General features: G+C 47.5%; 1 protein-coding gene across 4 annotated transcripts in view; it reads left to right on the forward strand.

Annotated features, from left to right (window-relative positions):
- The first annotated feature begins 371 nt into the window (after positions 1-371).
- The window catches only part of XPO6 (exportin 6), a 101,246-nt gene continuing 74,121 nt past the window's right edge, over positions 372-27,496 (forward strand). For 2 of the 4 annotated variants that reach the window (XM_032328573.1, XM_032328572.1), the window contains exon 1: positions 374-868. In XM_032328573.1, the coding sequence (XP_032184464.1) occupies positions 866-868 (3 nt within the window). In that variant the 5' untranslated portion in view covers positions 374-865. Of the gene's footprint in view, positions 869-27,496 lie in introns of all 4 variants that reach the window. The other 2 variants (XM_032328571.1, XM_032328570.1) reach the window with 2 other exon arrangements.

Genomic DNA, 27,496 nt, shown 5'->3' on the forward strand with positions numbered 1-27,496 from the left:
GCGGAATGAATGGGCTCCCGAAGCGAAAGGGAAGCCGCCCCTTTACTAAGATGGCCGACCCGCGCCCTTTACCAACATGGCCGCCGGCCCGCGTGGACGGGCGGCGGGGCGGGGCCAGGAGGGAGGGCGGGGCCAGGAGGGAGCCGTCAGGTGCGGCCCCGCCCCGCCGCCACCCCCTCCCCGCTCGATTCCGGATTGGTCCGGTTCCAGCGCCGCAGCCCGGCGGCCGCGCCGTGGGGCCGCGCCGGGCGCTCGCCACTTCCGGCGCGTTGGGGCTGTTGGTCGGGGGCGGCCGCGCGGCGCGAGCGGGTGGCTCCGGGGCGGGCGCGCGCAGGGATGCTCCGGGGGGCGGCGGCGGCGGCCGTGCGGGCTGAGGCGGCGAGGACAGCGCGGGCCCGCGGGCCCCTTCCCTGAGCCGGCCGCCCGGGCCGCGCCGCCGAGGCCCCTTCGGCCTCCGCCCCTTCAGCCTCGGGGCCGCGCCCGCAGCCGCGTCTGGACGCGGAGGCCGGGAGCCCCTGCCTGGGCCCGGAGCCTCCCCTCGGGGGTCGGGCCCGGGCGGGGCGCCCCCTCCCCCCCCGAGCCGCTGCCCTCTCCCCGGCTTCCGAGCCCCATTTCCTGCTTTTTTCCGTTTTCTTGGGGAGGGGCGGGTGGTTCTAGATGAATCGTTCAGGGGGTCCCCGATGAGGCGGGCCGGGGGGCTGCGCTCTTTTTAGAGGGTCCCCGCGGGGCCCGGGTGCGGCGGCGGTTGTCTTGGCCTGGGCGGGGGACTTCCCGAGCCCGCCGGGACCATGACCTGACCTGTGCGCGCGGGACGTGTCCGCAGCTCGAGAGCCAGCTCACCTGAGCCGCCCCTCCCCCGGCCAGCATGGTAAGTGGGGGCCGCGCCCCTACCCTCCGCGGTGCCGGGTCTGAGCGGGTGGACGCGGGCCCCGGGACTGCTGAGCCGTCGCTGCTCCCCGCGGCGGGGAGAGCCGCGTGCCGGGCCCGGCGGGGACACACGCGTGCAGGCTCGGCCGCCCCGGCTCGGCGCTCCCCTCCCCCCGGGGCCGTGTCGGGCCTGGGAGGGACCTGGAGGCGCAGCGGGCACTGCCCTGGCATCTGGGGGTGCCTCCCTTCCCGCGTAGGCTGTTTGCCTGCCGCGCTGCTGCGCGAGGAGGGCGGACGGTGTGCCTGGGCCCGGGTGAGAGAGTGACGCGGGGTCCGTCGCGCCCTCCTGACCTGGGGGAGACCGGGGCACCGGGCAGCTAGTTACCGAGCTCAAGGTCACTCTTCAGTGACAGTGGCACGGTATGAACTTGGCCCTTTGCCTCCAGCGCTTCTGTTAGGCGTAGCCCACGGGGTGCGATGGGGGCTTGGCCGTGGTTTTATGGGTTGGGCATGTGCAGAGGTCGCCTCTCCGGGGGATAAATAGCGGAGCCAGAATGGGGTCGTTCACGCCGGGCGGGCGGCTGCTTGCGCTTCACGCCCCGGCCTTCCCCCTGGTCGTGCCCGGGGAGCTTCATTCTTGCAGGTCCAGCTCAGGAGCCGCCTCTTGGGAAGATGCTGCTTTCCGCGTTTCTCAGACCCAGGGCCGCTCCCGGCGCCTGCTCCGGTTTGTGTGCTCCCATCTGTTTAGGGATCCTGGTTCCCGAGCCCGACCGCTCCACGGCCGTGGCTTCGGTGCCCTCCGAGATGAAATTGTCCGACCCTTTATCTGCCCCAGCCCGGGTACACAGCACGCCCCAGGGGGAGCGCTGCAGTGCCCGGGCTGTGTTGGAGCACCTCCGGGGACGGGAGCGTTGCTAAGGCTGTCCATTCAGTGCTGTCGGGGCCTTCGCAGGGAAAGGGACATAATGACATCGGTGATGCAGGTATTCAGGCCGGTGCGACTCCTTAAAACATTCAAGGGGCCTGTGGGGTGTTGCGTTAGCTTCTGGGCATCGAAAGAAGACCTCCGTCCTGGCCCTTGTCTTCAGGCGGCCTCCAGCCAGCGGTAAAAGGCACCGTGAATGCTGAGCAGCCCCGGGTAGCAGATGCGGTGTGTAGTGTAGTGGCCGATCGCTGAAGCTCTCTGAGGCCCAGTTTGCTCATCTGTAAAATATGGTGGTAGGAGTCCCTTAATGAATAACCCGGAGGCACGAGATAGAACACTGTGTGAGCGGTGAAGGTCGTACTCAGTATTCCTTCCTTCATTTAGTCTTTCCGTTAATTTCCTGGTTCTTCTTTTTAAGTTGTAAAATACATAGGACATAAAAAGTACCATTTTAGCCATTTTTAGGTGTTACAGTTCAGTAGCTGACCCTTGAACAACGTGGGGGTCTTGGGCGCTGCCCCCCATGATGTGGGAAGCCATCTAGAATTTTTTTTTTAAACATTTTATTTATTTATTTGACAGACAGAGATCACAAGTAGGCAGAGAGGCAGGCAGAGAGAGGAGGAAGCAGACTCCCCGCTGAGCAGAGAGGATGCGGGACTCGATCCCAGGACCCTGAGATCATGACCTGAGCCGAAGGCAGAGGCTTTAACCCACTGAGCCACCCAGGTGCCCCGGTCATCTATAATTTTGACTCCCCCAAAACTTTACTGTTAGTCTCCTGTTGCCTTACTGATAACGTTACCTGTCGATTGATATTTATTTTGAATGTTGTATGTATTCTATACTGTATTCTTAGCAAAGTAAGCGACAGAAAATAATACCACTAAGAAAGTCATAAGAGAAAGTGCATTTACAGTGCTGTGCTGCTTTTATTGGGGGAAAAAAAAACCCTCCGTGTGTAAGTGGCCCGTGTAGTTGAAAGCCATGTTGTTCCAGGGTCACGTCGTACTTTTACATTGTGGTGAAGGTACATCCCCCCATCCCCAGAACGTTTTTCATCTTAACACTGGAACTACCCATGGAGCAATAACTTCATTCCCTTCTTCCTCATCCCCTACGGCCACGCTCTGTTTTCTGTCTCGGGGAATTTGACGACTCTAGGTATCTCCCAGAAGCGGAATCATGCAGTATTGGGTCTTTAGTGCCTGGCTTCACTCAGCGTGATGTCCGGGAGGTTCGCCCATGTAGCATGTGTCAGATTTCCTTCATTTTAAACACTAAATAATGTTCTGTTGTGAGTGATGCTGCCCAGAACAGGGGTGTCGAAATCTCTCCTTGAATTTTAAGTTGCCACCGGACCCCAGGCTCTAGAAGTGTCTGATGAACAGGCAGACAAGCTCCTCCCCTCAGGGAGCTTGCCAGGAATGGAGGTTTAGGACCCCCGTTGGCAGAATCTTACCAGCTCCTGACTAAGCTAGCCAAGCATCCTTGCATCCAGAATTCATTTTAATTGGCAATCAGAACATTATGAAAATGGCCCCTTCTGAGCAATTGTTGTAAAGTAGTTGACTCCATGATTACAATGTACATGTTTTTCTGGGGCTAAGTTTCGAGTCAAGGGTTTTGTAAGCTCGACCTCACATACTTAAGCAGGCAAGGGGTGGCCACAGTGACTGTGACCAGATTAGGACCTTCTCATCAGATCCTTTCTTCATCACTCACACTGGGGGTTCACATCCTGTAGGTATCCAGGGTCAGGGGTGTGGGTGGGGCAGGCCTTGTCACCAGAATGCGAGGAAATCGTTGCCTGGTGTGTGTCTACAGGAGGAGATTTTCCCCCTGGGATCACATCTCTTGCTTTATTCCAGGAACTTTTTTGCCTTTTTATTTCTTACTTAACATTTTTACTTTTAGGAGTGATAGTTGACACATGTTTGAACCTCTCCCCCCGCTTTTTTTTTTTTTTTTTAAGATTTTAATTTATTTACTTGACAGATCACAAGTAGGCAGAGAGGGAGAGAGAGGAGGAAGCAGGCTCCCCGCTGAGCAGAGAGCCCGATGCGGGGCTCGATCCCAGGACCCTGAGATCATGACCTGAGCCGGAGGCAGAGGCTTTAACCCACTGAGCCAACAAGGTGCCCCAACCCAACCCCCGCCTTTTTTTTTTTTTTTAAAGAGATTTTATTCATTTATTTGAGAGACGATCGTGTAAGAGCGCCTGTACAAGCCAGGGCGGAGGGGTGGAGGGGGACGGAGAAGCAGACTCCCCGCTGAGCAGGGAGCCCGGTGCGGGGCTCCATCCCTGGACCCCCGAGAACCTGACCTGAGCCGAAGGCAGACGCTTAACCAGCTGAGCCAGCCAGGAGCCCCTGTTTGAGTGTTTTTCATGTCTTTGTAAAACTTCAATCCTGATGAGATGAACATGGTATAATGTGATAAGAGCACCATTTATTACGGATCTGCTGTGAGCTAGCGATCGTTTTTCTTGTGTCAGTCAGTCTGGTCTGGTTAACAAGACCACCCTGCTAGGTTACATTCTTGCCAGTTTTTTTTAAAGATTTTATTTATTTATTTCTTAGAGAGAGATCACAAGTGGGCAGAGAGGCAGGCAGAGAGAGAGGAGGAAACAGGCTCCCCACTGAGCAGAGAGCCCGATGCGGGGCTCGATCTCAGGACCCTGGGACCGTGACCTGAGCCGAAGGCGGAGGCTTTAACCCCCTGAGCCACCCAGGCGCCCCCATTCTTGCCAGTTTTACCAGAGGGGCTGAGGACAGAGGAGCTGTAGGATTCCTGGGTGGAGCCGGCATCTGGACCAAGGCACTCTACTGCAAGGCCTGCGCTTTTAGGCAGGACAGATCTTCCTCCAATTACAGTGGGGTTATGTCCCGATAAACCCCTTGTAAGCTGAAAATACTGTCAGTCAAAAATGCATTTACTACACCTGACTTGCCTCCCTTCCATGTGTTTAGAACGGGTAAGCGTACAAGGGGTGGCTTGTTGGGCAGAACCATCTAACACAGCCCGTTTTATATCAGAGTGTTGAATATCTCATGTCACTTACTGAATATTGCACTGAAGACGAGGGACAGAATGGTTGTGGCTGTGTCGGTTGTTGACCCTGGTGATCGTGGGCTGACTGAGCCGTAGCCGGCTGCCACTGCCCAGCATCTCGAGAGAATTTTGTACGGCATGTCACCGGCCCAGGGATAGATCCAAAGTCGAAATTCCAACTATGGTTCCTACTGATTGTGAATTGCATTTGCAGCGTCCTAAAGTTGAACCATTTGTAAGTTGGGGCCTGTCCATCCGCACATGCGCGGGTCTCACACGGAAGATCGCGGAAGATCATTGGAACGCCACCCGGCTATATTTTGTTTGGTTCTGAGGTAGATGGTGATGGGGGCTGGTTAAGTGTCTGACTTAGGCTAGAGTCCTGGTCTCGGGGTCCTGGGGCTGAGCACTGGGTCTGGCTCCCTCCTCAGTGGGGAGTCTGCTTGTCCCTTCTCTCAACTAAATAAATAAAAATGTAAGAACAAAAAAATGTGTAGTGTAGTCCAGAATTACTCTAACAACTGTACTGTAAGTACATTTGATTAAATCATTGGCTTTTGTTGAATTCCCATGAGTTCCTAAGTGATGTAATATCTCAGAGGTTCCCACTACTTCTCTGAAAAGTTGTTACCTAATACCGAGTGAGCTGTTGGTTATTATGGAAATGGTGTGCAAAACCGAGCTCTTGCTTAAATTAGTGGTTCTCTAGTTGCTTAGGAAATTGTTTTGGTTACAAAGACTTAAGTTTGAATGTCCCCTTCCGTGGCATTCCCATAACAAGTGGTGAGTGGTCACTATAACGGAGGCAAAATCAGACCTTAGATTCGGCCACTCAGGTGGTGTGTCACACTTGGTCATCAGTGTTGTTCCATGGTCCCCCCCATGCGCGGGAGGTATGAAGAAGCCGCGGGGGTGTGGGGAGATGCTAGGGAAAGGGTCCGCGGTCCTCAGAGGGTCTGTAGGCAGTCGCGTAATTAGAGCTAGGTTGGGAGGCAGGTTCGGTAATCAAGAAATGACTTGAACAGCTTTTGAGAAAATTAGACATGACCCGGTTCAAATGACGACATTACTTTACTGGTAAAGTAAACGAAAACACAGACTGTAATGTACAGAGCTTTTTAATGCCTCAGTTTATTCATTCGTGAAATAATTGATTGATTTCCAACGTCAAGCTTATAATCTTAGGTACTCTGGGTACAATATAATAATACAATAGTTAATAGTTATAGAGTTTAGAGGATGCCCTGTATTTTACACATGTTAACTCCGTGACTCTTCCCGACAATGCCAGGAGATAGATGCTATTTTTATTTCTCATTAAATGGATGAGAATATCCAGGGCCCTTCCACACTGCAGCTGAGTGATGAAGTTGGGCTTCAAACCCAGGCAGTCCGGCTCAAGAGGCAGAGCACAGTGAGAGCTTTCCGTTGTTACTTTCTGACCCCACGGGGGTTAGTGGCGCCTGGCCTCCAGGAGCCGTTCCCGTGAGGCGCATGGGGCTGTATTGCAGCCATTGCAAGAGGCCGTGGTGATGTGAGAGGGCAGGAATGCGTGCGGACAAAGGCAGCCCCGCCGAGGGGGACTCCGGAGCAGAGGTGCCAGGGGAGCTCTCCCAGGAGGCACGTTGGAGTCTTGAAGGGTTAGGAAAAGTTTGCAGGTAGTTGTACAGATCTGGTATGAGCCAGTAAGATGACAGAATCGCCGGTGTCAAGGGAAAGTGTAGGAATTAACGTTTGTTGAGTGCTGAGGACTTTCTCAGGGGCTGGGTACTTGCAGGACACAAACATGGCAGGTCTTCTCATGGTAAATACCTTTCTTTACTGCTTCTACCCAGGTCGGCTGTTGCCCCATGTCTTTGTTCCCCTTTGCGGGAGAACTCCAGGGGAGCGCGCTCCCTGACCGCTGGCCTTCCATTCTCTCTAGCTCGCAGTCAGCGTCCCTCCCTCTGCGGGCGCTACAGCAGTGGTTGGTTCTCACGTCCTCCCCGGAGCTTCTGACCCACTCCTTCACAGCCTGCTTTACTTCTTTTTGTAGCATTGACCTTCTTTCTTATTTATTTATTTCTAGTAAGCTTGATGTTCAACGTGGGGCTTGAACCCATGACCTTGAGATCTAGAATTGGCGTGCTCTACTGAATGAGCCAGCCAGGCGCCCTGTGTAGCATTTACCATTTTATTTATTTTAAAAAATACTTTATTTATTTATTTGACAGAGACAGATAGTGAGAGAGGGAACACAAGCAGGGAAAGTGGGAGAGAGAGAAGCAGTCTTTCCACAGAGCAGAGAGCCCAATGCAGAGCTCAGTCCCAGGACCCTGGGGTCATGACCTGAACTGAAGGCAGACACTTAACTGAGCCACCCAGGCGCCCCATCTATTTTTATTTTTTAAAATTTATTATTAAATTATTTTATTTTATTTTTACAAAATATTTTATTTATTCGTTTTAGAAAGCACAGGCAGAGGGAGACGCAGACTCCCCGCTGAGCTGCGAGCCCGATGTGGGGCTCCATCCCAGGGATCATGATGAGCCCTCCAGGCCCCCTCACAACAGACTCTGACTGGGCCAGACTAGGCCATTTGGTTAGAAAGAATTTCTCAAAACACAATACCCCAGAACCAACTATGGAACTTTAAAGACCCAGTCACCAATTAGTTACTGCAATTGGGGCCCTCCAGCCCAGTTTTCACGTGATTTGTCCGGTGCTGGCAGTGTTGCCGGGGCTGCCTGCATGTCCCTGGACCAAGGCTACGTGGTGTTCTGCAGGCCTCCGCCGCTCTTGGAAGAGACGGCTCCACCCTGCAGGACTTCTTTTCGCGCACCCAGTGATCGCATCTTCACCCTGTGCGCTGCCCTTCAGAACTGGGTGCCGGCCCCGCAGGCCCGCAGGCTCCCGCCCCCTCCTAAAATTTATTATTATTTTTTAAAGATTCTATTTATTTATTTATTTATTTGACAGCGCGAGAGGGAACACAAGCAGGGGGAGTGAGAGGGAGACGTAGGCCTCCCGCCGAGCAGGGAGCCCGATGTGGGGCTTGACCCTAGGACCCTGGGTTCATGGCTTGAGCCACAGGCAGCTGCCCAACAACTGAGCCACTCAGGTGCCCTGCATTTACCATTTTTAAACATTTTATATACATAACGTTATTTATGAGGTCTTTTTTTGTTACCTCCTCCTGCTAAATATGGACTCGCTAGAGCTTGGGATCTTCACTTTGTTCACTGATGTGTCCCAGGAGCCTGGAACGGTTTCTGGCGTGGGAGACAGTTACATTGGGGTGGGAATGCCACGAGGTCTTGGGTGCTTCCGGGGCCGTTAGAGCATGGGAGTCCGTGAGGTTCCCTGTGATGAGAGCTTGCAGAGAAAGGGTATTTCAGAAGAGGAGGCTGTAACTAACGGTGTAGTGTTCAAACCATTGGATAGACTGGTTTGGCTCTGGTGCTTTTTGTCAAGTAGTAGTTGCAGAGAAGGTCATGGAGGCGGTTTATGGCTAGATCATGGAGGGCTTTCCATACTACTCTCAGGAGTTTGGCTTTGTGTTTTCCGTGAAGGAGAAGGAATCCATCTTCCGTGCAGGGTTAGATCAGTGTGGGAAACGGATATGATACCTTGCATGTCTGGATGTGACAAAGGTCGGTTCTTGGGTATGGAATCAGGGTGAGGAGGACTTAACAGTAAGAGTTTTTACTGCTTGAAAAACTGATTCTAGAATCCGGGGGTAAAGGAAAAGGTCAAGCTCGGTTTGGCAGCCTCTAACCTGGTGACAGGGAGAGTGGGGGTTTTCCTTAATGGGTGATTTGGATTTGGTGGGAATGGAGATGACAGGTACAGAACCGACAGGAAGGTGACAGGAGACTTTGCTCTGTGGGGGGTGGGCAGCTCCTGCTGGGTTCAGATGCAGGGGGTTGGCGTGGGGCAGGACAAGGGTCTCGATGATGTTACGAAAGTGGATTGTCGGTACGTGTGTCCCAGTCAAGGAAGATGTGACAGTACAGGCTGGGGTGAGGAGGGAGGGGCTCCTGAGCTGGGGCCGCTGCGCTCGGCCGGCACGTTTTACGCGCATTGTGTACTGACCTAATGTCTTCACTTTTCCGGATCGCCTCTAACTTCTGTGTGCTGAGCCAGTGTAAAGGGCCTCTTTTCAGTCCTTACACGGAATTTTCCTTTGGGCCTGTGGCAACCACTGGACTTTTTCTTGGCTCCCATGACATTACTGCCTTGGTTCAGTCTCCCTGGGTCTTTCTCATGGCTTCAGTTAGGACCTGTGTGTCCCAGAGAACTCAGCCTTACTCTCCTGCGGTTGGTATCGTCCTGTGTCCCGAAGACATCAGGTCAAACACGTCTAAAACCAAATCCATCATCTTTGCCTCAGGTTAGTGACCCCCTCCCATCCCGTGCCCTGGTTCTGTTCATGACTTGATTCACAGACACTCAAGTGGTAAACCTGAGTCATCTTTAACTTCCTCTTCACTTTTAGTCCCTTCTTGTAGACCTGTGGATGCTCTTCTGACCCGTGTTCTGACCCAGCCTTTCTCTCCATTCTGTCCACTTTGGTCAGGCCACGTCTCTTGCTTTTGCACTCGTAGTGTCTTGACAGCTTCCAGGTTCTCCCCCTAGCGGTTCATCGTCTGCCTTCCTACCCGGGCCACCTTGTGGAGCTCAGCTGGGAGCGTGCACTTTGACCCCAGATCATTCAGAGCAGAGGGCCCCCTTCGTTAGAGACCAAGTTTGTTTGTTCTGTTGTTGTTTTGAGAGAGAATTGAAGGCGAGGAGGGAGGGAGGAGAGAGAGAGAATCCTCAGCCCAGCGGGAGGATGGGCCTTGTGTCCTGGCCTGAGCTGCAATCCGGCGTCGGATGCTTAACCTGCTGAGCTGCCCAGACTCCCCGAAGACCAGGTTTTTGTTACTGCAGAATGATGGGAAGCACTTGGGTCTTGGATTTTTCAGTTTTACTCTTCGTCCTCTCAGTACGGATTGAAGATGATCCATTAAAAGCTTAAGGTGATTGATTTGGAATGTCTTTAGCCATAACAAACCACCCGTCATTCCCAGTACACTGGGCACACTTCATACTTCCCTTTGCTCAGGGCTGTTCCCTCTGCTCTGCTCTCCTTTCCTTTTTTGCAGGTGAGACCTTCCCTACCCTTTCAAGGTCACCCTAAATACCGTCTCTTTGAGGCCTTTCAGCTAGTAGCTTAACAGTTACCATCTTTTATTATACGTAGGTTTTTTCTTTTGGCTTTTATTATTTTGATGTATTTGTTATTGCTATATAGAAATTATAAGACTACATTCTTCTAGTAAGTGTCAAACAGTTCAGAAGTTTGAAGAGCACAGTATAAGAAAGACTCTTCAAATCCTCTGGTCTCCGTTTAGTCCCACTCCAAGCCTGTGGGTGGGAGGATTAGTTCCTTGTCTTTAGGAGTCCCTATCAGGGTGAGTCTTAGGCCTCTGCATTTCCAGTGCCTCTTAAGCATTCTGCACATAGTGAGGCAGTCAGAAGAGGCAGGGTTGAAAAAAAAATATCCGGGAAGGTCAAGGTGGGCCTTAGACCTTAGTAAATGACAATGGCAGTATTTGGAGAGTGTGGTAAGATTGATAGAGTATGAATATAGTAAGCACTGTCTTTTTCCAAAACCCACGCAGCCAGCAAGCTCTGATAAGGGCATTTTTCTTCTGCGCAAGTAGACGGGATGGGGACAGGCAGGGGGAGTGAGGGTGGTGGTGGTGGTGGTGGTTTATGGGGCTGGGGCGCTGGACAGGCGGACAGGGGAAGTCGCTACAAGAAATGCCGTGTAGATGTGTACTTAGGGGGAGGCTCCAGACAGGAATTGCTCTGGGAGAAGTACTGGGGCACAGTGGGGGTGGGGTGTGGCGGGGGAAGGGGTGGTGGAGGCTGAGGAAACTCCCAGTGTAGAGAGAAGTGACGGAGGAGCAGGAGGCTGACGGGAGAGGAAGGAGGCTGGGGTCCGAGAGGGAGCGGGAGGTCTGCGCGTTTCATCGTGACACTCGGTGCTCGTCCTCGTTGAGGGGCCCTTGTGTGCGCTGCGCACGGTACCTCGTTCAGTTGAACGGCAGCCCGGCCAGGGAGGTCCTATCTGCCCCCGTTGTACATTTGGGAAGATGAGGACACTGAGGGTCAGGGAGGGCAAGGTAAGTAACTTGACCAAAATTACACAGCAGGTTGGTAGAGATGGGATTCAGACTCACGGTTCTAACTACACAGCCCATGTTTTTTCCGTATGAGTAGGCTTCTCCTTAAGCCAATGCACATTTATATAGGCATATTCACTTGAACTGTAGCCTAACTGGGTGTACTGTCCCAGGAAGAATAGTACATCTAGTCCTCTAACCGTAAAACTTGTAAAACCGACTTCCTAACAGAAAGGGCAGGATGGTAGAAGTTTGCTGATAGCAGCAAAGCTAGGTATCTGCATGTCCTCTGATGCCATAGGAGTAGGATGATGGTTGCGGGCACGGTGGTAGCTGGACCACATGACAGGACGTCAGCAGTGAGGAGGGTGGCTTGACTTGCCACAGAGGAGTTCAGCGAAGCCCATTAGGTCTAGCAGGTGCAGTGGCTCAGGTACCTCACAGAGCCTGTGGCTGTTTTATACAGACGTCATCATGAAAAAGATCTCTGGTCTCAGACCCCCTGGAAAGCTAAAGGTATTTTATGAGCTGAATGCAGCTGAGGGGAAAAAAATCATTGGTTTCTAAATTGGCTTGTAAGCAGACCTGGGAAGATGTCTTTATTTATTTACAAAAGAGTAATAACTGGATAATTTTTACAAAAATGACATGTGCTTATTAAAAACAAAGTAGTATTAAAAGGTGCCAAGAATGCTGGCAGAAAAAGAAGTTACCCCAAATCCTACCAGCCTGAACTACGGTTAACCTTACATGAATATCCGTGTGTTTTTGCATGTATGTATCTATCTGGATACATGAGAAGGAGTCCTAAAATGCGTACTTTCATTTAAAAAGTGATCATTCTCATTTCTGGGATCATGTTCATTTTTAAGTGAAGGAAAAATCAATTTACTATTACTTGTATTTTTTAACAAAGTGTATACTTTTTGAAATACTTAAATACAGAAAGTTGCGAAAGGATGATTATGAGCCCCCATGGTGACATCTTTAATAGCTGTGTCCAGTGTCAAAACCAGGAAGTTGACGTTGGTCCATGTCAGTTACTGACTGTAGACCCCATGTAGTTTTCACCTACAGTCACTTGTATTATGATTCTGTGCAGTTCAGTCCATATGTTGATTCGTGTAACTACCACCTTAGTTAAAGTACAGGGCGGTCCCATCAGCACAGAACTCCCTCAAGCCTAATGCTCTCTGTGTTCTAGCCCCGTACCCTCTCTCCTAGCATCCACTTGTTTCTCTGTGTATAGTTTTGGCATTTTAAGAATGGTGTATAACTGTAGTCAGTATGTAACCTTTTGAAATGGACTCTTTTCACTAAGCATAATGCCTTTGAGGTCACTTGAATTTAATAGCAAAAAAAGAAAACAAGTGAAACGGAAAAAGGAATTGTCAAATTTCAAATGAATCTTTGCTTCAGTAATCATTAGCTCTTGATAAATCCCCGTAGGTTAAGGAAAAAGATTATGAAAGTTATTAAGAAGATGGCATCATTTTTATTTTATTTACTTATTTTTAAGTAAGCTTTATGCCCAGTGTGAGGCTTGAACTCATGACCCCAAGATCAAGAGTTGTGTTTTCTACTGACTGAATCAGCCCAGTGCTCCAAGAAGATGACATCATTTTTTTTTTTTTTTAAATTTTATTTATTTATTTGACAGAGAGACATCACAAGTAGGCAGAGAGGCAGGCAGAGAGAGAGAGGAGGAAGCAGGCTCCCTGCTGAGCAGAGAGCCCGATGCGGGACTCGATCCCAGGACCCTGAGATCATGACCTGAGCCGAAGGCAGCGGCTTAACCCACTGAGCCACCCAGGCGCCCAGATGACATCATTTTTAATAAATATATTCCATGTTTTAGTTCTGGGCAGTATCAGTGAACTTAATAATAGGAAAAATAAGAACATTCCTTCTATTTCCCTCTTCTCACTCTTGGTTCTTATTTTACTTTGTCAGGGTCTTTAGAGCATTTATAGTATGTTCCATGACCATAGCCAGTATTTAGTCTTCGTTTTATATTTTATTTTATTTTTTTAAAGATTTTATTTATTTACTTGACAGAGAGAGATCACAAGTAGGCAGAGAGGTGGACAGAGAGAGGGGGGAAGCAGACTCTCTGCTGAGCAGAGAACCCGATGCGGGGCTCGATCACAGGACCCTGGGATCATGACCTGAATTGAAGGCAGAGGCTGTAACCCACTGAGCCACCCAGGCACCCCTTCATTTTATATTTTAAAGGATTCAGTGTTCCCCATCGGTTCTTTTAACTGTGGTTCGTATCTGAAGTCTTTAATTCATCTTCCTGCTGGCTAGATTTTATTATCACTTATGTGACGAATCAGGAATGCCTGCTTTTATGCTTGAAGGACATCTTGGCGAGGTATAAAATTCTGGGTTTGCATTCTCTCTTGCAGATCCTTGGACATGGTTCTACCATTTGGGATTGAGCGTTTTGTTGACCCTTTTAATCTGTTCAACATTGATTCGCTGATAATTTTTTGGGCAGATTTTATTTATTTATTTGTTTGTTTGTTTGTTTGTCAGGGAAAGGAGAGAGAGGGAGCACAAGCAGGGCAAATAGCAGTCAGAGGGAGAAATAGGCCTCCTGCTGAGCAGGGAGCCCACTGCAGGGCTCTGTCCCAGAGGCAGATGCTTAACTGACTGTGCCACCAGTCATCCCTAATAATTTTTTTCAGAAGAGTTTATGGTTGCTATATTCCTTGAGTTATTTCACGTTTGAGTATGCCTATCTGTTGTTCTCCATAAATGGTAATCCTCCGGGTTCGTGTATTCTTTTCGTAAGCATTTTGTTGATATTTCTCCATTGTTTTCTGCAATTGAATGGTGTGTAGAAAAGCATTGTTGGGGCGCCTGGGCGGCTCAGTGGGTTAAGCGTCTGCCTTCTGCTCAGGTCATGATCCTGGGATTGAGCCCCACATAGCGCTCTCTGCTCCATGGGGAGCCTGCTTCCTCCTCTCTTTCTCTGCCTGCCTCTCTGCCTACTTGTGATTTCTGTCAAATAAATAAATAAAATCTTAAAAAAAAAAAAAGAAAAGAAAAGCATTGTTAGCCGAATTCATACAGTGCTGTCCCTTTACCCCAGTTAGAGGTAGCTTGCCTTTTATATATGGTTGTTAGAAGAAATCTATGTTGCTGAAGTTCAGTAACTCAGTTAAGATATCTTTTAGTGTGGATTTTTTTTAAAGATTTATTTATATTTTATTTTATTTTAAACTTTTTTTTTTTTTAAGATTTTATTTATTTACTTGACAGGGAGAGAGATCACAAGCAGGCAGAGAGGCAGGCAGAGGGAGGAGGAAGCAGGCTTCCTGCTGAGCAGGGAGACTGATGTGGGGCTCCATCCCAGGACCCTGGGATCCTGACCTGAGCTGAAGGTGGACGCTTTACCATCTGAGCCACCCAGAGCACCAAAAGATTTATTTATATTTTAGAGAGTGTGAGCAGGGGCAGAGGGAGAGGGAGAGAATCTCAAGCAGACACCACACTGAGTGCGGAGCTTGACTTGGGGCTTAATCCCATGATCACGAGATTATGACCTGAACTGAAATCAAGAGTTGGATGCTCAACCGACTGAGTCACCTGGGCACCCCGAGTGTGGATTCTTTTTTTGTCATTTTGCCCTAGAACTTGGTATGCCTGCCTTAAGGTAGTTAGCTAATTCCCTGATGTTGGCTTTTTTAGATTTCTAGTGTTTGCTGCTAATACTGTAGTAAACATGTTGAATATAACTTTATCTACTTTGTGAAATTGTAGGATAAATTTCTAGAAGAATTGCGGGACAAACAGTAAGTGTATTTAAAAATTCTGATAGATGGTGCTAGTCCTGTGGAAAGATAACCAGTTTCTGTTGTCATTGGTGCACTCACTTCCTGTTTCCCTGCCTCCTGGCCGACCATGACAACTTCTTTTAACGTGAAGAGTGAAAATGGCACGTCATGTGCAAGCCTTTCTTTACTTGTCAGTGAAGTGGGACGTCTTTTGATTTTTTATTGCCATATGTATTTTTCCCATGTCTGTTGACCGCTCCTGGTCGTCTTATCTTTGTACGTTTTTCTTTTGGGTCAGCCAGCAATTTTTTTTTTTTTTTTAAATGTAGTTTGGCTGAATTTTAGAATCCATAAAGTTATGTTTGGAATGGCTTGCACATTTGGTTGGTGAATCTTATGCTGCTGATTTTATTCAGAATAAGAATACTAACATTTCCTGTATACTAAAATTTGGACTTGACTAATGTGTTTGTTTTAATGGTGGGACTGTATAACCTTATCATTTTCTAAACTTTTTTTTCTGATGATCCATGTGGTTAAGGCTTACTTTCTTCCCCACTTGGCTTTGTGTTTGTCATAACATCCCATAAAAACAGGTTTAATTGGGGGCGCCTGGGTGGCTCAGTGGGTTAAGCCAGTGCCTTCGGCTCAGGTCATGATCCCAGGGTCCTGGGATCGAGTCCCACATCGGGCTCTCTGCTCAGCAGGGAGCCTGCTTCCCTCTCTCTCTCTCTGCCTGCCTCTCTGCCTACTTGTGATTTCTCTCTGTCAAATAAATAAATAAAATCTTTAAAAAAAAAAAAAAAAACAGGTTTAATTGTAGGAAGGCGATTCCATTGCCAGAAAGCTGCAGAGCTCACCTTGGTGAAGTGATTTTTTTGGTAATTGTTAACTGGGTTTATGAACCAGAATGTTATTTTAGAATGCTAAAGAATATATGAAGTAATTTCATAAGGGAGTTTACCAGTCGTGCATAGTGTGTCTCGGATTTTATTTTCTCCTGAAACTCCCCTAATGGCAGAGAGCGCCTCCAGCTGGTTAAAGGAAGGCACCTGTCCTGGGATATAGGTCAGAGCATCTCTGTAAATCTGACATTTCTTGAAACTCTTGGGTTGTACTGTAAACATTTCTTGTTTAAAAATCATCATACTTTCTCTCTTTCGTCCTCCTACCTGCCCTTTCCAGTCTTCACAAGTGAATTAAGGACCCAGGCACATACGTTATCTTTGAGGAACACCAGGTGGCCTTCATCTCATTTTACTGTGGGGGTGACCGGTCCATGTTTCCAGACACTTGTGGACAGACCTACTTGGCTGAGAAGTGCTGAAAATTCCCATCCTATTGTAATCTTAAAGGACAGTTCTTTTTTTTTTTTTTGAAGATTTTATTTATTTATCTGACAGAGAGATCACAGGTAGGCAGAGAGGCAGGCAGAGAGAGAGAGAGGAGGAAGCAGACTCCCCGCTGAGCAGAGAGCCTAATGTAAGGCTCGATCCCAGGACCCTGGGATCATGACCTGAGCTGAAAGCAGAGGCTTTAACCCACTGAGCCACCCAGGCGCCCCATTAAAGGAGAGTTCTTATGAAGAGAAGATACTTGAAGGCTTTCAAAGACCTCGAAGAAATATCAGAAAAGATTTTGAGAAAAAGAATACCCCTTTATACCTTGATAATGAACAGCTCGAAAGTGAAAGGGCTTTGAGTGGACCACTTTTATCCGCACATACTCCTTGACATTTACCCCTTGTGGTTTTGATGATTGCCAGTGACCTTCAAAGCCTTTGATAAATCATTTGTTATTTTAAAAAGGTATTTCTTGCAGTGTCTAGAACAAGTTGCTTGGCTAGTGAATGGGTCCAGCTGACCTCCTAGCTCAGTGCAACCTGGGTTTTTTTTATCATTCTGGGTTGTGACTTGGGAGTTACAAGAGTCTTTACTTTATCGAAGGTTATCCTCCAAAGAAATTCAACTATTGGAACTGATGATACAAATGAAAAGATGAGGAAGTTAAAGTTCTTAGTGAGGAAGTAGAAGTCCTGGATAAATTCAAGAGTAGAAGGTTAAGTTTGGGGTCTTGGATTCACCATGCCCTAGGAGTAGAAGGAAAGGAGAGCAGTTCCTACTGCTGGAGGAGTGCCGGGCTCCTGCGGATACTGCTGATGACGGAGGGAAGGTTGAAAAGACTTTTTAACTTGTGAGGTTCCTGGGTGGCTCACTCAGTAGAGCGTCGGAGCCTTGGTTTTGGCTCAGGTCATGATCTTGTGGTTGTGGGATCAAGCCCTGCATTGGGCTCTGCGCTCCGGTGTCGTCTGCTTCATGTTCGTTCTCCCTCTGTCCTTCCCCACTCCCGGGCACACTCCTCCTCTCAAGGAGTACCTTAAAAAAAGAAAAAGGAAAGACTTGTGGTACGAAGTGTGTGCGTGGATGTGTGTGTAAGATTTTGTTTATTAGAGAAAGAGCAGGAACAGTAGGGGAGAGGGAATTGTAGGAGAGGGAGAAGCAGGCTCCCCACTGAGCAGGCAGCCCAGTGCGGGGCTGGATCCCAGGACCCTGAGATCATGACCTGCGCTGGAGACAGACACTTATCCCACTGAGCCACCCAGGCATCCTTATGGTGTGATTTCTTTCTTTCTTTCTTTTTTTTTTTTAAAGATTTTATTTATTTATTTGACAGAGAGAGATCACAAGTAGACAGAGAGGCAGGCAGAGAGAGAGAGAGGAGGAAGCAGGCTCCCCGCTGAGCAGAGAGCCCAATGCGGGACTCGATCCCAGGACCCTGAGATCATGACCTGAGCCGAAGGCAGCGGCTCAACCCACTGAGCCACCCAGGCGCCCTATGGTGTGATTTCTAATTTGGTAATTTTTTTTTTACCAAAATGGGAAGTTAGGAGGTGGAGGAAGCACCTGTTGGTGAATTTGAGGGCTTTCTTGTAATAGCATTGCAAAATAATTGGGAAGAAATCTGCTCTACAGTTAATGTGAGGATGGAAAGGGTGAAGATAAGTTCTAGAATTTTTTAACTTCTGGAATTTTGTAACTCTGGATGAGGAGGTACATGTCAGCAGATGATTACTGTGCTAGGGGATAAGTGCAGAAATAGAGCCTTGTGAGGGGTACAACTATATTAAAAAAAAAAAAAAGCCTGACCAAATTAGAGAGCTGTATCAAGGAAGGCTTCCCAAAGGTATTGGCACCTGGGTTGGGTTTCAGAGCAGAAATAGGGAAGTCATGAGGCAAAGAATTTGGGGCTTGAGGTGGAGAAGCAGAAGGGCCGCGTTAGGGCAGGTGGAGCCACAGATGTCCACGGAAGAATGGTCAGTTCTTGAAGACGAAAGCTTTGACATGCTGCAGCGCGAGCTGTCTACCAGGCAGCCCCGATGATTTCTGTGAAGGCATCCGTTCCAGAAAAGGCTTTTATTTAATTCATGACAAAAGGAGCCCTGTGCTTTTATCCAGCCCAGGAAATTATCCGTCTATATTCCACATTCTGTTTGGAGAGAAAGAGTAGTGATCTTCCAAGGATTTATTTATTTAACGTAAACATCTTATTTTGAAGTACTTTGAGACCTGCAGAGGAGTTGCACAAATAGCACAGGGTTCCTGCACCCTCTTCTCCCATGGGGATTTAGTTTTTAAAAAAGTAGTCAAGCCTTCCGAGACTTGTGACCAGTGAGTTAGCTGAGTTTCTGTGGCTACTTCGTTCTCGTACCGTTTGGTGACTGAAGTAGGTGCTGACGCTGTCACGGTCTTCTCTGCCACCTCTTGGTTTTGCATAGTTATTTTTTCCCCTTTTAGGAAAAAGTGTTTTGAACTCTGTAGGTTATTGTTAAAAGTACAAAACAGGCAGGGGCTCACTGTCCTCTGATTCAACTTCTTGCATTTTGTTTCCTTCTAGTCTTTTTTCCTGTTTACTTTTTAAATATGGCTGAGATCACACTGTAAATGCACTTTTTTCCTTCTGTTTTTTCCATGTAACATTATAGTATAAGTGGTTTTCCAGATCATCGAATACTTCATAAATATTTACAGTGGCTGTGTAATATTGCATTGCATGGATTCTTGGGCAGTTGGGTTGTTCCGTTTTTTTTGCCATTGTAAATAATAATGTGATTAATGTTTTCGCAAAGAGCTTTTTCTGTATTTCAGAAAATTGCCTTAGGCTAGATTCCCTGAAGGACCCAAGAGTATGAACATTTTTTAATAAACCTTTTATTTTAAAATAGTTTTAGATTTAGTATGAACATTTTTAAGGTACGTCGTCAGATATTTTCTGGAAAGTTTATACCAGTTTATCCAGCTGTAGATAATACACCCCTCAACACTCTTTAGTCTTAAGAAAATTGTTGCAAACTTAATAGGTTAAAAAAAAATGGCTTCAGTGTTCCGTAATATCTTTTTGGGGGCGGGGTAGGAAGAGTTATCACCAACTTCGATTTTATTTTTGTCTTTTTTTTGCTATCTGTGTCCTCCCTGTTTTTGTCTCTTTGTAGGATTTATAGGTCACACTTGCAGGCTTATTTTATGTTTACTTAACTATTTACTTAAGCATCCTTTATACTTAACTTTAATGTATTAGAAATTTGGTGCCTTAACATATTTTTTCCCCCACAGTGAAGGGTTTTTTGTGTGTGTGTATGGTAAAATAAACGTGAAATTTACCATTTTCAAATGTACAGTAGAGAGTGTCCGTTCACAGGGGTGCGCCTGTGTCCTCATTCCTGGCTTGGTGCACATTCGAGGCGTGGTCGTCTGTACCCCGGGTGGGAGCAGTACTGGAGCCTTCTTCTGGGTGCTTTCTTCCCTTTCTCATTCTTTCCTTCCCACAGGAAGGATGTAGCTCCTGATTTATTCATGAGGGTTGCATTGGGAAGAGCCCAACACCCCTGGCTGGTGTCTCCAGGTGTGAGGTCTCTGTGTCAGAACACTGCCTAGCTCTGGCCTTGGACTTCTCTCCCCTGCTTATCTTCACCTGCCATGTCCTGCCTTCCTATTGTTGCTAGGCCTGACTGGGCAGTTCAGGATGGGAAGGAGGCGGCATTGCAGCTTGGCCTGTCGTGAAGAGGACATTGGACTTCGATCTGCACTGGGTTGCTTGTGACTGTGTAGCAGCCGGTTAGAACCTGGAAGGGAGAAAGGAAGTGATGATGCTCCTTCAAAACCCAGCAGTCTGAAATGGCCTGCCGTTTTTTGCCAAAATGAAATAAATGTTATTTTAACTGGTATGTAAAATGCCAGTGCTCTCTGGGAATAATTCCGGATGAAGGTGGCGTGGGTTTTTACAAACTTGCCCTTAAACAGTTGCAGGTAGTAAGAGCAGCTGCTGGGAAACCCTTTATGTATGAGCTGTAGCGTTGATTGGGGCTTTAGATCGGCAGCATGCATTTATTGTGCTCTGTCAGCTTCATGTTCATTCATTCCCCGATTTCATGCTCTGCAAGGTGGCGCCAGCTCACTCAGCATCCTCACAGCCCTAGAACGCTGTGTCCTCCTTTAAGGGGTAGAGGAGCTGCTGCTGGGAGAGAGGGCTCTGGTGGCCGTGCTCAGGGCCGTCACTTCACCAACAATAGCTGGTCGACTTTGGGCAGGATACTCTCTCTGCGCTTCGTTTTCCTTCTCTCAAAACGAGGTTGGACTTGCTGTTCTCTGGGGTTTGGGTTTCTCTCTTAAGGTTCGGTGGTTCTGTTTTAGGATTTCTTGGTAGCATGCCTTATGTTAACGTTCTCAGTATCTCTTGCGTTTAATTGACTAGGCGTGCAGATATAAATATTCATCCTCCTGGGAGAAGTACCTGGGAAAACGCAGCAGATGGAATTGTGAGGAGAGAGCCTATTTGGGGCTCTGTTACTCAGTTATGTTAGACAGTTTCTTGCACAATAACTATTATCATTTGCTTTTCTGGCTGTGTAATTAAAGCCTTCCACGTAATCTAAATAAATAAGCATGTAACTTACATGTATTTGAGCTCCTAGTGGGATATGCTTGTTGCCCAGCCAGCAGGTGCAAAATTTTTAATGCCTAGGCTGTGTCCTATCCTCTTTAGAAAACAGCGTGTGATAGTAAACCTGGCATCGGAGAGAACCGTCAATCTCCTCTTGCCTGTTCTTGGTCCGTGTTTCTCACTTTCCCTTTCCTCTTTACCCAGGCAGCTTGGAGCAGTGCAGAGCAAAGTCGGAGGTACCAATCTAACAGAAGTTTTAAAAAACTTCTAGTTTTTTATTTTTACTTTTTTATTAACATGTACTGTATTATTTGTTTCAGGGGTACAGGTCTGTGATTCATCAGTCCTAATGCAATTCACAGCACTCACCATAGCACAGACCCTCCCCAGTGTCCCATCAGCCGCCAGCCTATCCTTCCTACCCCTACCCTCCAGCAACCCTCAGTTTGTTTCCTGAGATTAAGAGTCTCGTATGGTTTGTCTCCCTTCTCTGCTTTGTCTTGTTTCTTTTTTCCCTCCCTTCCCCAATGATCCTCTGCCTTGTTTCTCAGATTCCTCATATCGGTGAGATCATATGATTGTCTTTCTCTGATTGAGTTTTTTGCTTAGTGTAATACCCTCTAGTTGTATCCACACTGTTGCAGATGGCAAGATTTCTTTTTTTTTTATGGCTACATTTAAAAAAGCTTTTTATTTGGAAATAATTTCAAGCTGACAGAGATTGCAAGGAATGAGTAGTACCGAGAACACTCTCATGCCCTTGACCCAGACTCCACTATTGCTAACATTTTGCCCTGTTTGCCCTATTACTTATGCCTTTTCTATGTATGTATATATGCATATACATATATATATGTATGCACGTGTAGTGGTTTTTTTCTGAACTGTTGGAGAGGAAGTCACCTCCGTCCTGGCCATTGACCCCGTGTAGTGTATTTTCTCACAGGGATGTTCTCTTACAGAGCCACAGTGCAGTTATCAACATCAGTTAATGTAACATTGATTCAGGACTTTGATCTGATCTACTGCCCATATCCAGTGTTGTCCTTTGGCCCAGTTCTGTCCTTCATAGCGTGTTTTCCCCTTAAGCACAGGATCTAGTCTTAGAATATAGCATTTACTTGTCATGATGTTGTAATCTTCTTTAGATTTGTTCTAAATTTTTGAAACCGGTGCTCCTGTCCAGCGGTAGCTAGTTGGTTCTTAATTGTTTTTATGTATTGTCCCATACAGTACATGGATAGGTTTTCCCAGCATCAAACATACTGTCCTCCGTGTACAAGATGTTTCCTCTAATTAGTCGGGGTGGGGGGCAGAAAAAGTTGATTCAATTTGATCACCACCACAGGGGGACCAGTTGCACCTTCTGGCCCAGATGCCTGGCAGTTACCCTGTTTCTACCTCCTAGTCCCCAGAAGCAGACCCCTTTTGTTCATGGAAGAGTCTGACCCAAACCCAAGAAATACTTGGAGGTATTTTTTTTGCCATTGGTCAGCTTGATGCAGAAAAACGTCTTTTAATGGTTAGAATTCTGTTCATATGTGGCTGAAGTTCGTGTTTTAATCAGATATTGATCTGCTCATCATGCATTAGTATCTGTGTGATGATACTGCACAAAGTTATATCCATGGTTACTCCTAAAGGGCACATATTTTCAGGGTTACGCTGTAGGCAAGACAGTACGCAGCCTTTGTGAGGCAAATGCATAATTTTAGTAGTTAGTTCCAGACATCCGTTCACGGACTCATGGTAAGTGCATCGCCCCAGACTTGCTTTCCTAGAACATGGAGTGTCTCCCTTTCTTTCCTGCAGTAGAAAACATTTTTTTCCTGTAACTCCTGTACATAATTTGTGGAGTTGATTACTTCCCTGTACATCTGGAGCCCTAGATGACCCCTCTGTTTAGCCTTGCCTCTACTTCTCTATCACAGACTGACTAAGGGACAGCTGGACAACGGGCGTGGCTTGACAGAGCTTTGTGTGAGCAAGGCACTCGGCTCACCGGGTTTCACAGCCTGCCCCAGTGAGCGCTGGACTTCCAAGGTCTAATTGGTTTCGACACTCTTTTTAGAGAGGTTAAGTGAGATTTCTACTTAATCATGATTTGTGGTTTCTTTCTTTCTTTCTTTTTAAAGGTTAGTATCTGCCCTTTCAGACACACGGAGCAGAGACAGGAAAGTGGGAAGAGACCGGTGAATGTTGCCCTCCTGGCTGGGGCTTCCTCTCCAGGCTTTCCTGTCTTCTTAGCAGTCTGAGCCGGTGACATCAGAGGGGCCAGATGTCACACTGATTCCCGTCATGCCGTCTTTTAAGCTTTGTATTTCCTCTCCTGTTCGTAGGCAGGCCTGAGGGCCGGAGGGTCTTCTTTGCTCATCTGTTTTCTTTGCCGTGAAGAGAGTAGGGGAGAAAGAGTGGGGAGTTTGAATAGCCACGATGATCCTGTTAGGTTCCCAGAAGTTTATATGAGATCGAATGTCTCTGCCAATGGCATCTGTCGTGACACATCAGGCATGCCTCGCGCCCTTGGCAGCCTTGCTCAGCGGCTAGTACAGAGTCGCTTTTCTCAGATACCTTCTTTATACACAGGCAGGTGGAGTAGTAACATGGTTCTGGATATGCCACGGGAATGTTGAATGGGGCTCTGGGATGCTAGTCCTCATTTTTTTAGGTTTGGTGTCAAGGAGGCTGTGAACCTAAATATAGGAGGCTCATCTGATTCGCCTCTAGGATATGTGACATGTGGCTCATGGAAAAGGTGCCAAAAAACTTGATTAAAGCTTCTTTGAAAAAGAGTCATTTTTTTCCCCCAGCATCGATTTTGTAAAAAGGTTATGCTTTATTTATTACTTTTTACTTCTTTAAAGTTGGCTCCATGCCCAGCATAGAGCCCAGCAATGTGAGGCTTGAACGCAGGACCCTGAGATCAAGACCTGAGCAGAAATCAAGAGTCAGATGCTTAACTGACTGGGCCCCCCAGGCGCCCCAAAGGTTATGCTTTAGGAAGGGTGTTATAGAGGCAATTAGATAAAACCCAACAGATTTAAGCCAGGACTTGAGAAACCTGTCACGTAGGCGCCCTAAGGGCCCATTCATCCACCTTCAGTCTCAGTGTTTTTTAAGATACATTGTTAGCAGTCTCGGGGTTTTTTTTGTTTTTTGTTTTTTTGTTTTTAATGTTTATTGAGTGCTTGTGAGCAAAGGTCACTGTGTCAGAGGCCCTAAAGGGGGAAATTTAAATAGTCACATGAATCTTAAATCTGGAGGGATCACCAGTGTTCCTGAGAAACTGAAAGTGATACTGTCTTCTTGTTCCTTTTTCTCTCCTGAATTCGGTCTAAAATGTCTGAGCAGCAGTCCATGCTGAATGTGGTAGAAAGTGCAGATGTGTTAGGCAGTGTCTTTTTCCAGGCACTTCATGTTCTGGTTAAGGAGAGAGGCCCAGTACTGATGAAGTGTTAACTTACAGATGGCGCTTTTGGCCCTTTCTTTATTCCTGGCACTGTGTTCACCGTGTGCTTTATACAGTTTACTTAATCCCTAGAATGATCCCATGTGTTGGGTTCTGTTATCCCCAGTTGGGCACAAAAGGAAAAAAAGGGAAAAAACCCTGACAGATTAAATAACTAGGCCGAGGTTGAGGTGCATTTGGAAAACCCACACCGAGGAGTCCAAGCCCAGAGCCTGTGCTATCCCGTCAGGGCATGTGGAACTGACCGGAGAACAGGGCCACGGGCAAAACTGCAGTACTGGTTACATGACAGAGACTCAGGATGCAAAGAAGGAAGCCGTGCTGTAAACTTCTGTTCTGTGAAAACTTCTCATGATGGTAGAACTGTGAATTGCAGACCCAGCAGCAAATGTAGGGTGGAGTCGACATTGCTTAGGAGACGGTGAGTGTTCAGACTGGGGTGATGGCTGCTTGCGGTGAGCGGTGGAGAATCAGGCGGCCTTTCCTTCTCCATTCATCCTGGGAAGCTTCTTTGCATTGTTTAAAACACAAGAGACGTTACCTCCTCTGGAAGCTCTCCTTCTGTCCCTCAGACGGAGTTAATTCCCTTTGCGCTCCTGAATCTAGCCATACCTCTGTCACTGCTAGATGATGGAAACCATTGTATTCTCCTTTTTTGTATAGGCTCTCCCCGTGTCTCCGCAGGCTTCCTCCAGTTCCTTGAAGTCCAGGATGGTCTTACTTACCCTTATATCTCTGGGGCTTAACGCAGAGTCAGTCAGTGAGCACTGAGCTGATTTGTCGAATGAATGGCCGTCCAGATTCAAAGGCTCTTTAAAGCTAGATTTACAATAGTTGGGGACAAAGAATCAGTGTTGAGAAGAATTTATCTGGTGTGAAGCACAGATTGGATTGGAATCGGGGAAGCTGACATCAAGGCGACCAAGCTGAGAGAAGTTACGGTAGCCTTGACAGGCGGGGATTAGGGCCTGGGAGAAGTTGTGGTGAGGGAAAAGGTGCAAATCTAAGACAGCGGAAAGCAGGAACCAGCCAGCCGGATGACCTTAGTTGCGGGCACGGCTGAGAGAGGGAAGAGTCCGAAAAGATGTCAGATTACGGGATCTTGCCCTTTCAGGTCTTCCTTACGATTTGTTGGGCGATTGCTGGTGTTGGTTGACTTCGCTGCTCCTTAATAAATGAGTCCATAGGAGATCCGGCTCTGAGCTGCTGAACTGGGAGCACTGGTAGAAAAGGAGCAGATGCTGGGACGCCCGGGTGGCTCCGTTGGTGAAGCGGCTGCCTTCGGCTCAGGTCAGGGTCCCAGTGCCCTGGGATCGAGCCCCGCATCGGGCTCCTTGCTCCGCAGGGAGCCTGCTTCTCCCTCTGCCTGCCTCTCTGCCTGCTTGTGCTCGCTCTCTCTCCCTCTCTCTCTCTGACAAATTAAAAAAAAAAAAAAATTTAGAAGGAGCAGATGCAGTCAGAGCAGGCACAGCTGAAAGCTCCTCCACTTCCCAGATTTTAAGTCTTTCTGGAGCAAAAAACTTTGGTTTATTTGAGATATTCACATAGCTCTCTGAGAGTATCTTCTGACCCAGGTTTATTTTCGATTCCTGCCCCAGGGTTTTACTTCGCTGCTGTGGTAAGCCAGGGAAGTCGTGGGGAAGCACACAGATTTTCGGGATTGTAATCCTGTGTTTCGCCCTCAATAGCTCTGAAAACAAATAGGTGTGGCCTCCCACTCACATGTGACCTGCAGGCCCCCAGTTGCTCTCAGTAGTTGTGTTAGTAGAAGAAAAAACACACCTTCTAAATTCGGCATCTGAAAATACCAACCTGAACGCTGAAAATAAGTATGACATTCATTTTTTATTTTTATTTATTTATTTTTAAAGATTTTTATTTGTTTATTTGACAGAGATCACAAGTAGGCAGAGGCAGGCAGAGAGAGAGGGGAGGAAGCAGGCTCCCTGCTGAGCAGAGAGCCCGATGCGGGGCTCGATCCCAGGACCCTGGGATCATGACCTGAGCCGAAGACAGAGACTTGAACCCACTGAGCCACCCAGGTGCTCCGACATTGATTTTCTAAATGATGTGTGTGTATTTGCAGAGAAGTAATGTAAGGTCATGCTTGTGTGCCTAATACCGAGATCAAGGAGACAGAATGGTACTAGCATCTCGGAACCCCTCTTCCCCGAAGGTGACCACTATTGTGATTTCAACGCACCACAGGTGCACCGTGCTTGCTTTTAAAATGAGCATACAGAGGGTAATGAAGGACGTGTTCTGGCTTTTTCGTCAGCGTCGTGTTTGTGGGCTTCGTCCGTGTTGCCGCACGTAGCAGTATTCATCCGTTCTTGTTGTTCTGACTGTTCTTCTGGTGAATAAACTACTTACTTATCCATTCCACTGGTGATGGTCATTTGGGTTCTTTTGATTTTTTTGGATATTATGAGTAATGGTGCCGTGGACATTTGCGTACCTTGTTTTGATGTATTTGTACAGATTTCTGCTGTGAGTTTCAAGGAGTAGAATTGCAGGATCGTAAGGTGTGCATGTGTTCAGCTGCCGTTGATTTTCTTTTTTTTAAATTATTTATTCTAAATTCCAGTGTACTTAGCATATGGTGTTCTGTTGGTTTCAGGTTTATAGTATAGTGAGTCAACGCTTCAGACGTCACCCTGTGCTCCTGTCAGGTGTACTCCTTACTCCCCATCTCCTGTTTGACCCACCCCTCATCCACCTCCCGTCTCGTAACCATGATTGTTCTCTGTAATTAAAGGTCTGTTTCTTGGTTTGTCTCTTTTTTCCCCTTTGCTCATTCTTACTTGTTTCTTAATTCCACATGTGAGAGAAATCATATGGTATTTGTCTTTCTCTCGCCAAGTTATGTCACTTAGCATTCTGCTCTCTAGCTCTACCCATGTCGTTGCAAATGGCAAGATTCCATCCTTTTTATGGCTGAATAATATTCCATTGTGTATATAGACCACATCTTCTTTGTCCATTCATCTGTCGATGGATGCTCGTGCTGTTTCCATAATTTGGCTATTGTAAATAATGCTGTTGTAAACATAGGGGCGCATGTATTTCTTTGAATCAGTGTTTTTATATGGGTTAATGCCCAGTAGTGTGATTATTGGAGATAGGGTAGCTCTGTTTTTAACTTTTTGAGGAACCTCCATGCTGTTTTCCAAAGTGACGGCACCCGTTTGCTTTCTGGCGGTGAACGAGGGCTCCTTTCTCTCTCGCCAGCACGTGTGTCATTCTTGTGCTGTTGGTTTTAGCCATTCCGACAGGTGGGAGGTGGTCTCTCATTGTAGTTTTGAT

Source organism: Mustela erminea, chromosome 20 (genome assembly GCF_009829155.1).
Source record: "Mustela erminea isolate mMusErm1 chromosome 20, mMusErm1.Pri, whole genome shotgun sequence".
Classification (NCBI taxonomy): domain Eukaryota; kingdom Metazoa; phylum Chordata; class Mammalia; order Carnivora; family Mustelidae; genus Mustela; species Mustela erminea.